Source organism: Colius striatus, chromosome 1 (assembly GCF_028858725.1).
Source record: "Colius striatus isolate bColStr4 chromosome 1, bColStr4.1.hap1, whole genome shotgun sequence".
NCBI lineage: Eukaryota > Metazoa > Chordata > Aves > Coliiformes > Coliidae > Colius > Colius striatus.
The window spans coordinates 59262678-59278105 of NC_084759.1; the positions used below are offsets into that span (position 1 = coordinate 59262678).

The 15428-nt window shown below is 38.0% G+C and overlaps 1 protein-coding gene across 1 annotated transcript in view; it reads right to left on the reverse strand.

The window, feature by feature from the left end:
- COL4A1 (collagen type IV alpha 1 chain) overlaps positions 1–15428 on the reverse strand; it is a 125601-nt gene that overhangs the window by 12380 nt on the left and 97793 nt on the right. The window contains exons 32-45 of the mRNA XM_061996616.1: positions 15101–15268; positions 14460–14549; positions 13712–13864; positions 12140–12238; positions 11959–12048; positions 10973–11112; positions 9869–9995; positions 9684–9764; positions 8861–8959; positions 8291–8341; positions 6470–6655; positions 5663–5796; positions 2628–2700; positions 1889–1960 (exon numbers count right to left, since the gene is read on the reverse strand). Of these exons, the coding sequence (XP_061852600.1) occupies positions 1889–1960; positions 2628–2700; positions 5663–5796; positions 6470–6655; positions 8291–8341; positions 8861–8959; positions 9684–9764; positions 9869–9995; positions 10973–11112; positions 11959–12048; positions 12140–12238; positions 13712–13864; positions 14460–14549; positions 15101–15268 (1563 nt within the window). The remainder of the gene's footprint in view (positions 1–1888; positions 1961–2627; positions 2701–5662; positions 5797–6469; positions 6656–8290; positions 8342–8860; positions 8960–9683; positions 9765–9868; positions 9996–10972; positions 11113–11958; positions 12049–12139; positions 12239–13711; positions 13865–14459; positions 14550–15100; positions 15269–15428) is intronic.

Here is a 15428-nt window from a genome sequence, read left to right on the forward strand (position 1 = left end):
ATATTTAGTGTTGCACATTAAAAAAGTGAGAAAACAGTGCCATCTTGTATTGCCATTCGTGCAGTTAGAGAATAGACACAGCCTATAGTCACAAGGTATCAATGTGTCCAAGACTTTATAGGTGCATTGAGTAGAGTCATACCTGTTAAGAAACCAAACCTGAAGTTATCAAGGGTACAAGACAATGGGATTGGAGGCACAGTAGGGGAAACAGCATGGGCTGGGCCTCTGCCACTGACAAGCCTCTGGTAACACTGAAGTAGCTGCACATACTGTTCCTGAAAATCATACTGCTACCTTCTACATTCCCATCTTCCACCAGACAGGACAGAACAGGCCCACAGATGCAGCTCTGACCAGAAGCACTGTGAGCAGGGTGGGGTAGCATTGGCCACTTGAACAGCAGTTTGATCGGAAGAGCTGCGCACCCTGACAGTTATTGGGCTACTGAAGGAGGATGATGTCTTTCAAAAGAATTATCATTTTAAAAGTAGACTCTTTTTCTCAGAACTGTAAGGGGTCTGTGATGTACTGAAAGACAATGGTGTCTACCACTGCAATTGCAATGGTACATGCAATCTAAAGAGAACTACAGTCTGTCTATGCTGACATCTCCACTCAAACAGGCCTCTCAAGGACTAAAATAGCTGTCAAGACTTAGGTTGCACGGAGTTCCCTCAGCAAGTTTGTGGAGCTGGAACACAAGAAGTTCCACTTTTGGAAAAAAGAAAATAAGGAAAAACTATTTTACTGTGAGGGTGAGGGAGCACTCCCTGGCACAGGCAGCCCAGGGAGGGTGTGCAGTCTCTTTCTGAGGTTTTCAGACCTGCCTGGACACATTTCTACATGACCTGATGGAGGTGGACTTGCTTTAGCAGGAGGGTTGAAGTAGATGATCTTTAGAGGTCCCTTCCAATCCCTATCATTCTATGATTCTGTGATTCTGTGAAGTCAATATGCTAGAGGAAAGGGATGCTATCTGGAGGGACTTTGACAGGCTTGAGAAGTGGGCCAATGTGAATCTCATGAAGTTCAACAAGGCCAAGTGTGAGGCCTTGCACTTGGGTCAGGGCAGTCCCCAATATCAGTATGGACTGGGAGATGAATGGATTGAGAGCAGCTTTGCAGAGAAGGACTTGAGGATACTAGTGGATGAAAAATTGGACATGAGCCGGCAATGTGCGCTCGTAGCATAGAAAGTCAGTCATATCCTGGGTTGCATAAATGAAAGCACGGTCAGTAGGTCAAGGGAGGTGATTCTCCCTCTCTACAGTAGTCTTATGAGCCCCCACATGAAGTACTGCCTCCTGCTCTGGAGGCACCACTGCAGGACAGACATAGATCTGTTAGAATGGGTTTAAAGGAGGGCCATGAAAATTATCAGAGGGCTGGAACACCTCGACAAGGGGCAAATATTTTAAACAGAAAGGGGGTAGTTTTAGATGAGATTTAAGGAGGATTTTTTTTTAAATGAAGGTGGTGAGACACAGAACAGGTTGCCCAGAGAAGTTGTGGATACTCCGTCATTGGAAATATTCAGGTTCAGTGTGATCTGGCGAAAGACGTCCCTGCCCATGGCAGAGGGGTTGGACTACATGATCTTTGAAGGTCCTTTGCAACCCAAACCACTCTATGATTCTAGGATACTATGTAAAGACTCTTATAATGACAAAACCCCAGTATTTATTTTTCAGAGCAGGAGATAAAACTCACTCTCTACTCAACACTTAAATCTAATCTGACCATTCAAGATGCTCACACTATGGTATCTGGTTTCATATCCTACTTTTTTTACACTGAAAAAAAGGAAGAGGGAGTTATCCATTGATTAGTCTTAAATAACCATTTTAACAACAACATCTGAGAAAAAAAGCACAAATCTTTATACCTTTAGATCCAGGAAGACCTTGGTCACCTCTCTCACCCTTAAGGCCTGGGAAACCAGGAGATCCTTTTGGACCTGAAGTCAAAGGAAATATTTACATGAAAATGAAATACTTTCTGGATTTGGAAGGAAAGGTGCAGAATAAGCATACACAACCCCATGATCATGTAAAGGCTGCGACTTTATCTGTATAAGGATTTTTAACTGTTTGCAAGAACAAGATACAAACACATGCACTAAGTCACCAAAGAAATGTTGAATGAAAACAAATTTCTCTTACTTTAATGAATATATTTCTCTAAATTATAAGAATTCTATTTTTCTACTAACTGCATTTTTTCATACACTCGGTGTTTTCCTGTATATGATAGAGACAGTAGCAGCAATTGAGTCAACAATGAAGACATACTGATACTTAAATATAGCTGTAACATTTGCCTCTTCAGTTCTCCAGTAAATCTTGAAGATTCTTTACTGGTAATGTCTAAACAATTGCTTTTACATTCCCTTTTTAAAGCAAGCACGCACTTAAAATTGGCAAAGCAAGACAACAAGCAAAACAGAGACATCCTCAAGAACCATCTGGATGTTCTTGTGTGCTTTTGGATCCAGCTAACAATGTCCTGTTTCAATAATCTGTAACCTAGAGGCAACATTCTTTCAACATCTTTTTTTAGAATGGAAGGATATGAAAGAGATATCTTTGTATACTTTTTAGGAATACGGTAAAGTGTCTTCTCACCTGGAACGCCTGGAATTCCTGGAGGTCCCAGATCACCCTTTTGACCAATATCTCCTGGTAAACCAGGACTACCCTGTATAAAAGAAAATGTGAAGTATAGTTATCCTACACTATTATGATATGACTCTCAAATAGGCTATTTTTGGAAAACTATGAAAAACCATTTAGTCTGAGAGAAAAGCCATTAAGTTTAAGGAATGGTTATGCTCTACCATTACTTGATGAGAAGCTTTTATTAAGGGAACAAGTATGACATCTTGTTCTTACTAAAATATTTTTTTCCTTACAAAGATACTGGAGCAGAATAAGGTCTCATTCAGTATAGCCATTAAAAGTTCTCAACCATAGATGATATTGTTACGAAAAACATGAGCAAGCACAAACACCAGCAAATGCTAACATCAGTCCAGTCCCATCAGATAACTAAATGGGGTAGCTCTAGATCACAGCAGACTTGAAAACTTCCACATTCACAATCCGCTCTAATTTATAATCCTCTGATGATGGTTACTTTTTGACAGGGATGAAATACTCAAGGACTTAACATTTCAAACACAACGTTAACTCCTCTGTCTGACTTCACTGTTATAAACTGCCTCTCTGAAATGAGTGGTACCGAGTTCATCATAGCCTCACGGCAAGGAAAACCAAGTCCAGATTTCAAACAACACTGTAAACTGTCATTTAAATGACTGCCAGCTTCCTTTTCTTCTTTGATGCAGATCAACTGCAAAAAGCTTGCAAGTATAGTTTAGAGTTTCTCCCTGGCTAATTCCTAATTGAAGTCTGAAGCAGTACAGCAGTGATAGCCCCCTGTACTATAAAATGTGGGGGACAGGTAGAGGAAAGAAACAGAATCCCTTCGCTAAGTAACTTCATAATCAGAGGTTGAAGATGCAATTAAGTACTCAGTGAAAAATAATACCAATGGTAGGATTCATCTGGTCATATTTGGAGAGCAATAGAATAGACACACAGAGGAGTGATTTTTTATTTCATCTAAGTTGGATGTTTATACCAAGGTGAGAAGAATGCCTCCCTACAGATGTCTAATTCTTTCCACTGACTATAAAGGGAGAAGAGATGACTAGCTCAAAAATGGATGTCAGCAGTGAGAAATGCTACCCTCAGAGTGGGAAGTATTAATGAAGTAAGGTTCCCCGGTTTCCTTCAGTCACATAGTCACAGTATGCAGGATTGTTTAAAGAACTGGCCCTCTCTTTGTACAGTAACAGGTGAACTTTGGAAGCACAAAACAGGAGGGCTACCATTCATTCATTCAGAAGAGGGTCATGAGTCAAACAATCTCATTAAAAGGGTACCTTTTTAGATAACTTATTTTAGGTTATAATTATAGAATGATTTATAAGAGGAGTTTATTGGAAGCTTTCCATCAAAATGCTTTTTCCACAACAATATGCAACTTTTTTCTTCCCCTCCATCAGATATAGCTTGGCAAACAACGTTTCATTTTGGATCAGTTCCGAATAAAACTATTAATGAAAATAACAAAAACCTTCTTCTCTCATTTCAACATTAAAATGCACTGATAAATCCATGGGATTTGTGTTTCACTGTCTGATCTCCACGTTCATTATTTTTCATAGGATTTTTGGACAGGCTAGATCACTCGTAACAAAATCTCCTCTCTGATATAGGTTACCCTGTATCTGGAGACCTGCATAAGCAACTGAGCTGTAATCAGGGCAGAAGCCTGTCACATTGGGGAAGATGAAGACATTAGAAACTCATCTTAGTATGTATCACCAGAGGAAGTTAAATATTGAAATAACTCACTGGAGCATTACCCACTGAGTTAACAAGCCAACACTAAGCATTGTGGCTCAAGGACAGTAAAATGCTTTCTTCTAACTGAAGACACAGAATCAAAATCCTTTGGCATTTCCCATTCTTGAAAAACTAACAGTCTTGAACTGGAATATCAAATTCTGAAAAGCTTTACAAATTCCTGTGGAATGGAAATGTAGCTTTCTGCAGAAGTACTGCAGATTCTTAAATTAGGGAAAAATATACTGGAATGCTGTTTTTAAATTTTCTGCCTTCAAAGCTGATACGAGATATGATGTACACTCTCAAAGCCATTAAAGTTCCAGTGTCAGAACACTGAAGCAAATTCTTAATGTTTCTGTGAAGAGACTCCTGTGTGCAGAAAATGATGCAGTAGATGTTTGCATTGTCAAGAATAATGTTGATCTTTTTGGGTCCACTATCACTATCCTGCTTTTCACATTAGGAACTTATTCCTGAGTAGTTCCTTCCTTCTGTACATTAAGAACTGTTAAGTCATACCTAACTACTTTCTTATTCCTTCGTTTATATATTTTATTGTTATTATTTTCTTAATAGGAAAGAGGAAATTAACAGTTAAAATATAGAGTGTATATCACAATGTGGAAAAAAGCAGCAGACATCCTATGAGTAGAGAAGATCAACTATTCTGGGTGACTGTCCTATTCCACTTCATTCTCGCTAATATACAGAAAAGGAACTATTTTAGATCAGGGAACATGAATAATATATGACAACAATGTATTAATAGCATTGCCTGTTTGCATTTCTAAATCAGTAGCTGTATTTCATCACTGACAGTACTGAAAGTGCACTTTATTTGAAAGGTTTCATAACAAAACCAAACAGTTCAGGTATTTTCAGAAGGCAATTTATCGTGAAATATGCAATCTTTAAAATTAACTACTAATGCATTTGCAGGATTTATGGATGTGCTGCAGCCATCCTGTACTGTTAATACACTGTAAATTATACTCCGGGTGTTGTATGTTACCACTCACTATCTATAAATTTGTAATAAGTTCATTAGCTTGCTGGGGCTTATTTGTAGGCAGCCTTTAAAAGAAGAAAAATTTCAAGCTGACTTTACCTCATCAGCACTGAGTCCAAAGGCACTTTGAGCATAAAACATCATTATTTTGAATGAAAAATGGCTATGATTAATAGATTCATTAATTGCAACAACTAGCTTTCAGCAAATCTGGATTGTACTGAATGTAACTTACTGGCAGTCCCTGGAAACCTGGATCACCTTTGACTCCAGGACCTCCAGGAGTCCCAGGCCAGCCATTGCTCCCCTGCTCTCCTTTTTCCCCTTTCAGACCTGGGGGTCCTGGTGGCCCTGTTGGGCCTGGTACACCTACAAAAACAGACAGAGTATTTAGTGGCAAAATTTGCTCAGAGTAGTATCTGATAAGAGGACAAGCTGGCTCAATCTACAGATGGGCAGAACCAAAGTAACTATTATAACAACATCTCAAGAAAATAAGTAGGAGAATCTGTTGCAGGGAGATCCACGACTCCTTATTTGACTAGATATCTATCATTTATCAGCCAGTGGCTGATGAAAAATTATGGGGAGTTTTCTATATGTGCAGAGCAAACAGATGGTATGTTCTCAGAAATGAATGTGCTTGAGATATATTGCAGCTCTGCTCAATTCTCCTTCATTATGGTTATCTCTAGCACAGGGCCAAGGTAAGGCCATGTTAGGCCATTCTTAAATACATTAACACTCCAAGTCACAGGAACACACAGCCATGGCTGTCTCAAAGTCCAGAGGGAAACACATGGAAATGGGAGGCAAACTGAGAAGTCAATGTCAGAAAGAGAGACTTCTGGACAAAACCAGCTACCTGAGGACAGAAAATCAGCCTGTTCTAGGACATAATGCTGAACTGCCTATGAAAGTGAGCTCTTTCCTGATGTCTGAGGAGATAATAAACAAGCACATGCAACATTGATTATATTATTGGTTAATTAGATGAGCTTTAATTAACAGCAGGACATTAATACCTAAGATAAAGAATTACCTGGAAGACCAGGTTGGCCTTGGGGTCCTCTGTCTCCTTTAGGGCCCTCAATTGCACTTCCTGGTAGTCCAGGAAGACCTTGGTTGCCCTTAGGTCCTGGTGGACCATCAAATCCTGGTTCTCCTTTTAGACCCGGGATCCCTGGACTTCCCGGGGATCCTGGAAAACCTACATCACCTTTTGCACCTAAAAGTTGAAACAAGCCCCAAAACACGATTAGAGAGAGGATCACAGTCACTGAAACCTTCTGCCTTATTATCTACTCAGAGCAAGCTTTCTTCCTGAAGAAAATATTGATCTTGCCTTTACACATTTGCATAAAAATGCAAAACTTGAGGAAAACTGTATTATTCTCCACATTATGTCAAAGTATGAGGAAAAGAGTAGTTTGATTGACATCTTTTCTTAAACTGATCACTAGACCATTTTAATGTACTCTAAAACAGATGAACTTTCAGCATCTTTCTGTGAGTCCTTACACAAGGAATATAAAGCCCCCAAACCATTACTCCATTATAATTATTATCATATTGGAATAATGGTTACTTTGCTTGACTTAGCTCAAGAGGACTTAACTCTGGAGAAAAAGGGAATCTTTTCTTAACTAAGATCTAGATTTAAGCACTTAGTACTTACTTTCAGGCTTGTACAAATAGCGAACATTTGCAATTCAGTCAAATTTTAGATCACAATTGAGCAAAAAGGATATAGATTAGCTGGTCTAAGAAGCATGCTAAGAGAAATAAAATGTATAAACACTAATATACCTGACTCTTTGTCTAAAGAGAACAGGGCCTTTAAATCCTGGACTTGCCCTTTTTTTTAGAACTCCAATACATTTGCAACACAAATTATGCCAGTTGGATATCTGTTTACGCAAAACCCAGATATGTTTTAAGTGAGCTGTGCTGGCAAAATGAGAAAGATGGCTGAGATGAGAAAAGTAATCTAGCATTTTATGATTAGAGTTATGATTAGAAAATTTGCTTATTAAAATTAATTCTCTAACATTCAGACTTTCTCAGCAATGTAACGACTGTTCATTACTCTGAAATGGTAAATACAAGATATTCTGAAATTCTAGTTTATCACTTTTGGTTGGCAACAAAAGTTTCCTGCATGTATAGAATGAATGAGTGAGGTATGGTACTGGTATTTCAAGTTGTAGAATTCCTCCAAAATCTGCCCTGTCATGTTATTTTCTGGACATTTAAAATTGAAAAGCCTTTAATTGTACATTATTTTATTTATCAGCAGCAGTTTCATATTCTTTCACTACTGTATCTATTGCAGTTCAGTGTCTAGGACATACTTATTTCATAAAATGGAGCATGGTGCATTACAGACACCTTGAACATGCACTGAATCAAGCCAATTAAGCTGTTCTTATTGTACCATGTAGTGATACACTTCATGAAGACCACAAGTGTCCATGAAGTTCCAATAGCTACGTGTCTGTGTATCTTTAGCTATCTGGTGTGCAGAGTCTCACTAGACTTTGATTCTTGCAAAATTAGTAGGAAAACTTGGGAGTCAAAAGCACAGCACACAAATACGGGAGTTATTTATATTACCTCATCACAGCACAGCTTGCAGTAAATTCCACACTATGAATAATTACCTATTTTAGGGGATATCTAACTCATGTCCAAGATGCTGCCACTGTAACAGAAATTAGTATTTGAGCCTTTCAGAGTTTCTGCCTGCTCTGAAAAGGTACAGCATGAAAAAGAATGAAGTAGGAAGTATGTCTGAATTACAGAATTACGTTTACAGTATGTTGGGAGGGAGGTTTGCTGCTTGTTTAAAGTAGTGTTTTACCTTTGTCTCCCTTTGCACCTGGAAATCCTGGAAGTCCTCTACCTGGAACACCTGTAATACAGAGGAAGCAAAAAATTAGAAGATGGGACAGTACTTCAATTTAACCTGTAATGAACCAAAGTCTATTAAGCAAATATCAAATATTAAAAAATGCTTTATGCAACAGTTCTTCGGGGCACAGACTGTCTTTGTTATGTATTGGTATTGTATCTAGCACAATGGGTCTTGCACACTGAAAGCCCTACCCTAAGAAAAGACAAGCCTGCTCCATTATTTCACAGCTAATTTGCAGACTTAATTCCAAAACATACCAATCCTTTAAAGGATTGCCAGCTTTTGTGAAATAAATTCTTTTGAGATTACACTAATTAAACACAGTTGCTCATGTAAATTATCAGCTTTACAATGATGGATGACACTCAGTAGTTTGCAAGGCACTGTACTAACTTCATTTTGTAAGGTTCCATCCAAAGTACCTCAAATACAGCACACTCCTCTACCAGCTACTCCTATGTAGCCTGCTTCTGGGCATTTTTGTACCACATAAACTAAACATGATAGTCACAGTACCTTGTTCACCCTTTGCACCAGCTGCACCTGGAATCCCATCATAACCTGGTTCACCTTTCTGTCCAATGGAACCAGCAGGGCCCGGAACACCAGGTTCACCTGAAAAATCATTGTCATTTTCAATTCACATATGAATCATCAGACTTTATTTTTTTCACTTTTTTTTGTTTTTTAAAAAAGAAAATCTGAATTTATTCTTTTGGACCCACAGAGGCCAAGCAGATACTCTAGTGTGACTATTCTCTGAGGTTACTTCTGAATTAAATCAGTGAGACAGGGCTCAAGTATTACAGGTTTTAATGTAGGTAATTATTGTGAATCTCAGTGAATTTTAGAGAGTACAAACTCCAGTAAAGACTTATTAATAGCACAGGCCATTGTCCAATGAGATGATAGACCCTGCAGCCAGTAAACTAAGAACACAAGGCTCCAAGTTAGAGTCACAACAGCAGTGAACTTACTCTCCTCTCTATTCCATTAGGTAAAGATGGTAACAGTGACTCAGGCTTGGGCCCATGGATCAACTTTAGTGTTTTTAAATGTACTCAAAAGCACAGAACTAATGGCTATAGCAATAATCACTCTTGTAGAAGGTGATAAAAGTCTCTTCCACAAACAGAGCAAAAGAAGTAGCCCCAGACCACACTGACTAAAGTTTATCTCAGAAACAGAACTGTGTTTATTTGCTTATGAAATGATCAAACATACCAGGAAAGAGCTAAGCCAAAATCAATGCAGAATGCCACAATATTTGTTTTAGCCACTGACTGAATGTAAACAATACTTTAAGCAGCTTTTGGTGGTTTATATTGCCTTTTTTTACCTGGTTCTCCTTTTAGACCTGGAATACCACTTAGGCCAGGAAGTCCTTTTTCACCCTTTTCTCCATGGCGGCCAGGGCTCCCTAAAGAAAGCATCAAGACATAGGTTTACATATGGGATATTTAGTGTAAGTTTGACATTAATTTTTCACAGCAATTTCTGCTTTATTAAAGCATAAACACTTGCCTGGAAATCCTGCCATGCCAGGGGATCCTTTGGGGCCTGGGGCACCCGGAATTCCAGGCATTCCAGCACTACCTTTTTCACCCTTATCTCCAGATAAACCTGGACTGCCCGTTCTTCCTGGTTCTCCCTAGAAGCAGCAGCACACATTTTAAAATCCACATATTAGTTCTGAAACAGGCTTGTTCTGTTTGCAGTGGTAGATGTCACCCCTTAGCCATCAGACTTACAAACAATTTCATTCTTTTTCTGTTTAGAAACCAAGTAATTTAGGATTAACTTCAGCATTGCATTCCACTATCAGAATTATTGACTTTTCTAGCAATTGCTTAATAACTACATATGAAAATTAGTAGTTTTCTATGCATTTTATGATGGTTTTTAAGAAGTCTTTTCCAAATTAGCCTCTTAACTTACTCATTACACTTAATCATCTTAAAAAAAATCTTTTTTAAGTCTTTAGCAAATGTGCTACTAGATGAGTAAGTTTAACGTTCACAATTTTTACTTATAAATTCAGGATTACTGTCATCGTATAGCTTGGAAAAGGAATGTGAAACAAATGAGAATCCTATTACAATACTGTGGAGATTAAATTAACTTTAAAGAGCGTATTACTACAGTACTCTTTTCCATCATATCTGAACATTTCATAGGTTCTTTCAGCTTTCTGGCATTTCTGTAAAAATACAGAAACACTATTTCACTGTGATTATTAGCTTTGTTTGTAAGAAGCCCTTTCCGTTTTATTTACTTAGCATTTGTAAGAGCTATTTCCCTCCCCTATGTTTCTAGCACTGTAAATGACCCTATTCTGAAGAGACAATAAATAAGAACTCTGAAGGTAATGGTCAAAACAGAAAGGTATCAAATGGAATGCATTTAAACCTGCACAAATGCAACACCTGTCAAGTTTCTCATCAGGTATTTAAACAAAATAAACCAAAATAAAATAAAACAAAATAAACCAAAATAAAATAAAATAAAATAAAATAAAATAAAATAAAATAAAATAAAATAAAATAAAATAGTTTAAAGGTCAAATGCATCTTTTCAAATGAGGTACTTGGTACAGACAGACAATCAAGTCCTTAAGGGTATAAATACCTTCTCACCAGGAGACCCTGGAAACCCAATTCCAGGAAAACCTGGTGCTCCTTTGTCTCCTTTTTCACCTTTCTGCCCAGGGAACCCTGGTGTGCCTGGTGAACCTGGTACTCCTGGTAGACCTTTTTCTCCAGGCGTTCCTGGTAAGAGAAAAGGAAAACTGGGTGTATCAGAACTACTGGTATCCCAGTAGTGTTGACAATGATTTTTCAGTGTTGCCTTAGCTATCCAGAGCTTGAAAAACACTGTAACTCACTAAAATAGCTAGTAAATTAACTCCTGAGCTTCACTCTCTAAATGGTACTTTTTATAGGAAGATAAGTTCTCCTCATAAGACAAGGTTGGTATCTTAGATTGAGAGTAAACAGAACTCTTGCCAAAAATAGAAAATTTAGTAAAAGTTGATTATTTGAGTAACTTCTAACAGGACTACAGTGATAGAAAGACTTTGCTGTAACAAACTTTTCTGTTCCCTTTAGTCTTTCATCTTTGATTTCCTAAGTATACAAGGCACAAAGCCATCTGAATGGAGATTAAGTTTCCATGTCGAGACACAGGTTCTTCTCCATTCTACTCTTTACCAATCCCCTCCACAACTACATTCTTCCCAGACTACCACAGCTCTCAGTTAACATGCAGCACACAGCAAATCACCAAACCTTTTAGAGGGGAAAAATACCCAAGAAGTTGAAAGCAGTTCACACACCAGCAGATACAGAAACTGACAGATACTACTTGGAAAACCGTCTCCCTGCAACAAATACACATCCTACACATCCAGATAAAAAATTTTCATGTAGAAACTTAGGACACCATCCTATTATTTGTATATCATAACGGCATTGAGAAAGCAATGTCTCAAAAGCCTAAAGTTCAGGCATTGCAAACAGCACAACCGTTTAGTAGAATCTACACCAACAAATACTCCATACAGGTCTGTATTAAGTTGAGGAAAACAATAATAAGAAATTTCCATCAATCAGTACCTGGCAAACCCATTTCACCAACTGATCCTTTTTGTCCTGGAATTCCTGGATCTCCTGGGTACCCTGGGGGGCCCTGATCACCTTTTGGCCCTACAAAGAGCAGAGAAATTAAGAGTCCCATTACTTAATGCAGTTTAAAATACTTGATGAACAGTCTCTCTGTCACTAGTTTCAGACATACCTGGATGTCCTGGAGTACCAGGTTCACCATCCCTTCCTGGAATTCCTGGTTCTCCGTATTCCCCACGTAACCCTTTTTCTCCAGTTGCTCCATGGTCCCCTGGACACCAAGAAAACAAATGAGATCAGTTCTATCAAAATGTACTGTAATGTCATATAATAATCATCCTTCTAGTGAATATTTTATCACTGCTGCTTCTCTCTGCTAAACAAGAAAATGGCTAATTCAGGCTTCATACATTGTACAGTAGTCACACTTGAGTGAAAGACAACTCTCCAGTCAATAAACCAGTGCTGAGGAGAGGCTGCAAACTGCTACAATTTGACATGTGTCTGTGCAAATTATAAAGCATATAGTATCTTTAAAAGAAATTGCAAACAAATATATGTTTGAGATTAACAAGTTATTTCAGAAGTGACAGACAATAATACCAGGTGTTAACAGAAATTATGGATTTCACTTCTCTGCTGTCCAAATAGGTGCATGTGAATAATCAGTTTACAGACAGAAATTTGTTGTTTCCTCAGTTCTATCTAATGTTAAAGCATCTTCATCATTCCAGAGGGCTCTGCTTCTTATTCTGTACTGTGCCTCTTCTCTAGCTCTGAGGTCCAATGTATATGCAGGACAACAGGTCACTGAAGACAGCTTGCTGAATATTTCTAAGTAAGCAGAATTTATTGACACCAAGATGTCCAAATTCTTTTCCTTTTTTCATGAAACATTAGCAAGAACTTCCTATAAAAATACTGTGTCTTTTCTGCACAGTTTAAATTTAAGATGCTTTTTAAGACATTACTGTGATATTCATGCCCAGATCGGATCAGGAAAGTTATGGAGTACGACTAGGTTATTTTTTCTGATGGTACTACACATCTTTGGGTTAAAGAAGGTGAGATAGGCAGAACAACAGCAGAAATTTGCAGGCTGGGGTCTGTCTAAACAACTATAATTTCATGTAGCAATATGAATAAAAATCCAAGAAGAATGCATTGTCCAAAAACTCTAGTATCTCTACCACCTTTAAGTTTTAAAATAGAAAGCTGAGTGCCTTTCTCCTGCATATGTCCATATGTTTCTAAATTGACAGAAGTTGATCTTTTGCTATCAGAAGCATACATGTGTGTCTTTCTGAAATTTCTTCAGGTCAAAATGTGTGCCAAAATAGGCTGCCAACTTTTTCTTACAGCATCAGTTAGTCTTCATGGCCACAATAGTGTTTCCACTACATGTTTTCTATGAAAGACAGCTTTTCTCTTCAGGCAGACTCTAGCTTCTACTTTAAAATTTCTTTTCTATTGAGAGAGTCTTCCTCTAAAAGAGGTAAAATAGATTTTACATGGGCAAATTGAACCTCTTCCATCCACCAAAACCCTTTCTGTCTGTGATTAATTTTTGTTTCTATGGAGTTGAAAATTACTAGAAAAATACCTGCATTTGATGTGTAAAATTCTTTAATGTTATTTTAAAAACTGTTGTCTAGAACTAAGACACAAGTGAAATCAAAGCATTCCTGCTGAACAGTCTATGAGCATTAATTACACTCATCCACAGTTAAAGACTGTAAGTTACCTTTTTCTCCTTGATCTCCCTTTTGGCCTTTGAGACTAACCATGTCCATGGTGTCCATTGTTCCAGGTTTTCCTGGGAGACCGGCTTCACCTTTATCTCCTTTGACACCAGGATCACCCTGTGGTCCAATTACACCTTTGAAACCTTGGCTACCTATAAAGGGATAGCATAGAATACCATAGTGGCATATAAAGCATTGCAAAAATATTTATAGGCAACAACAAATGAAATTAGCTATTTATTCAAATTTTAAGCACTGAATACCATGCTCTGGAATATGTCATTTATCTCATATGAAGTTTTTTTACACCAGGACTTCACAATAGCATTGTTAAAGTTGGCTATTTTTCCCACTTCACAGCCATTAATTTTAGACTCTCAAAACAATAAGGATAGGAGTTTGGCAGTAATACAGGGCATTACTTGAAGGACTTAATTAAGAACTTCCTGATGGTCTTTTATAATTTCAAACATTGTATTTTTCTTGGAATAATATCTATAGCATCCTGGCACCTAGCAAACCCTTAAAGTTGTTGAAGAACAGATAAAAATCCCAGCTTCATGTCCATATACCTGACTGTTCCCAGGACATAGCTTTCCAAATTATACTATTTCTAACTTACAGGGAAGTTACTTGACATAAAACATTCTCTAGGCATTAAATACTCTTTATATTTGGTTATTTCCAGACTTGTCTTTTGCCAGGAGAAAGGTGGATTTTTCAATTTTGAGAAGATGTATCTCTTACCCTTTTCACCAGGTAACCCTCGATCTCCAACTGGCCCAGGAGTTCCTGGCAATCCAGGAGTTCCCATAACTCCCATTTCTCCTTTGGCTCCTGAAACCAAAGTGAAATAGTGAATAACAGAAACAAAGCAAGCAGCATAAAGAAGTACAAAAGATGGGATTATTTACTCCTTATCATATTAGGAATTGCACTAGTTAAGGAAAACTGGAACAAAGAAGATGATTAATCTAAGATAGCCTGATAAAGAAAACAACAGTAAAAACAGTGTTATGAAAACCAGAAGAAAATATAGTTTGTAAGGGTTTTTTGTCAGATTCTCAAAACTTCCTATTACAGTAAACAATTCTGTCATTAACAAAGACATTATTAAAACCACATTTTGTCACTGAAACTGTGCAGAATAATCCCCTTTCATTGTTACAGGCTAAAGACTAGTTCCTTTAAGTTGCCGAACTTGATCTACCAAAGGACTAACAGTTCAGTTACACACACACAGAGCTGCCTTACTGGCATCAGTCCATGTGTTTTCCCAAGCTTGGGCTCTTTGAGGGATCAATTCCTAATGGAGTGAAAGGGCATGCTACCACAACTTAATAAAACAATGGTCAAAGGTGACGGTTTCCAAGGGAAAAGATGTTTACCTGCCGATCCTTTCAGTCCAATGGCCCCCTGCGGACCTGGTAGGCCGGGTAACCCCACAGATCCTGGTACTCCGGGCTGGCCCTGGCTACCTTTATCCCCTTTTGGTCCTGGCATATCCAGACCTGGGAGACCAGGGAAGCCCCTTTCTCCTTTTATTCCAGGAAATCCTAGGAAAAACAGAAGATAAAGGATTAGTATCTCCCTTAATGGAAGACAGCGAACACTGTTAATGAGAATATCTAACAATGTCCATGCATGGTTCAGAAATTACATGGCATGAAGAATGAAGACTCAAAACCAGACAGTAGAAATAGTCCTCAACTTCTA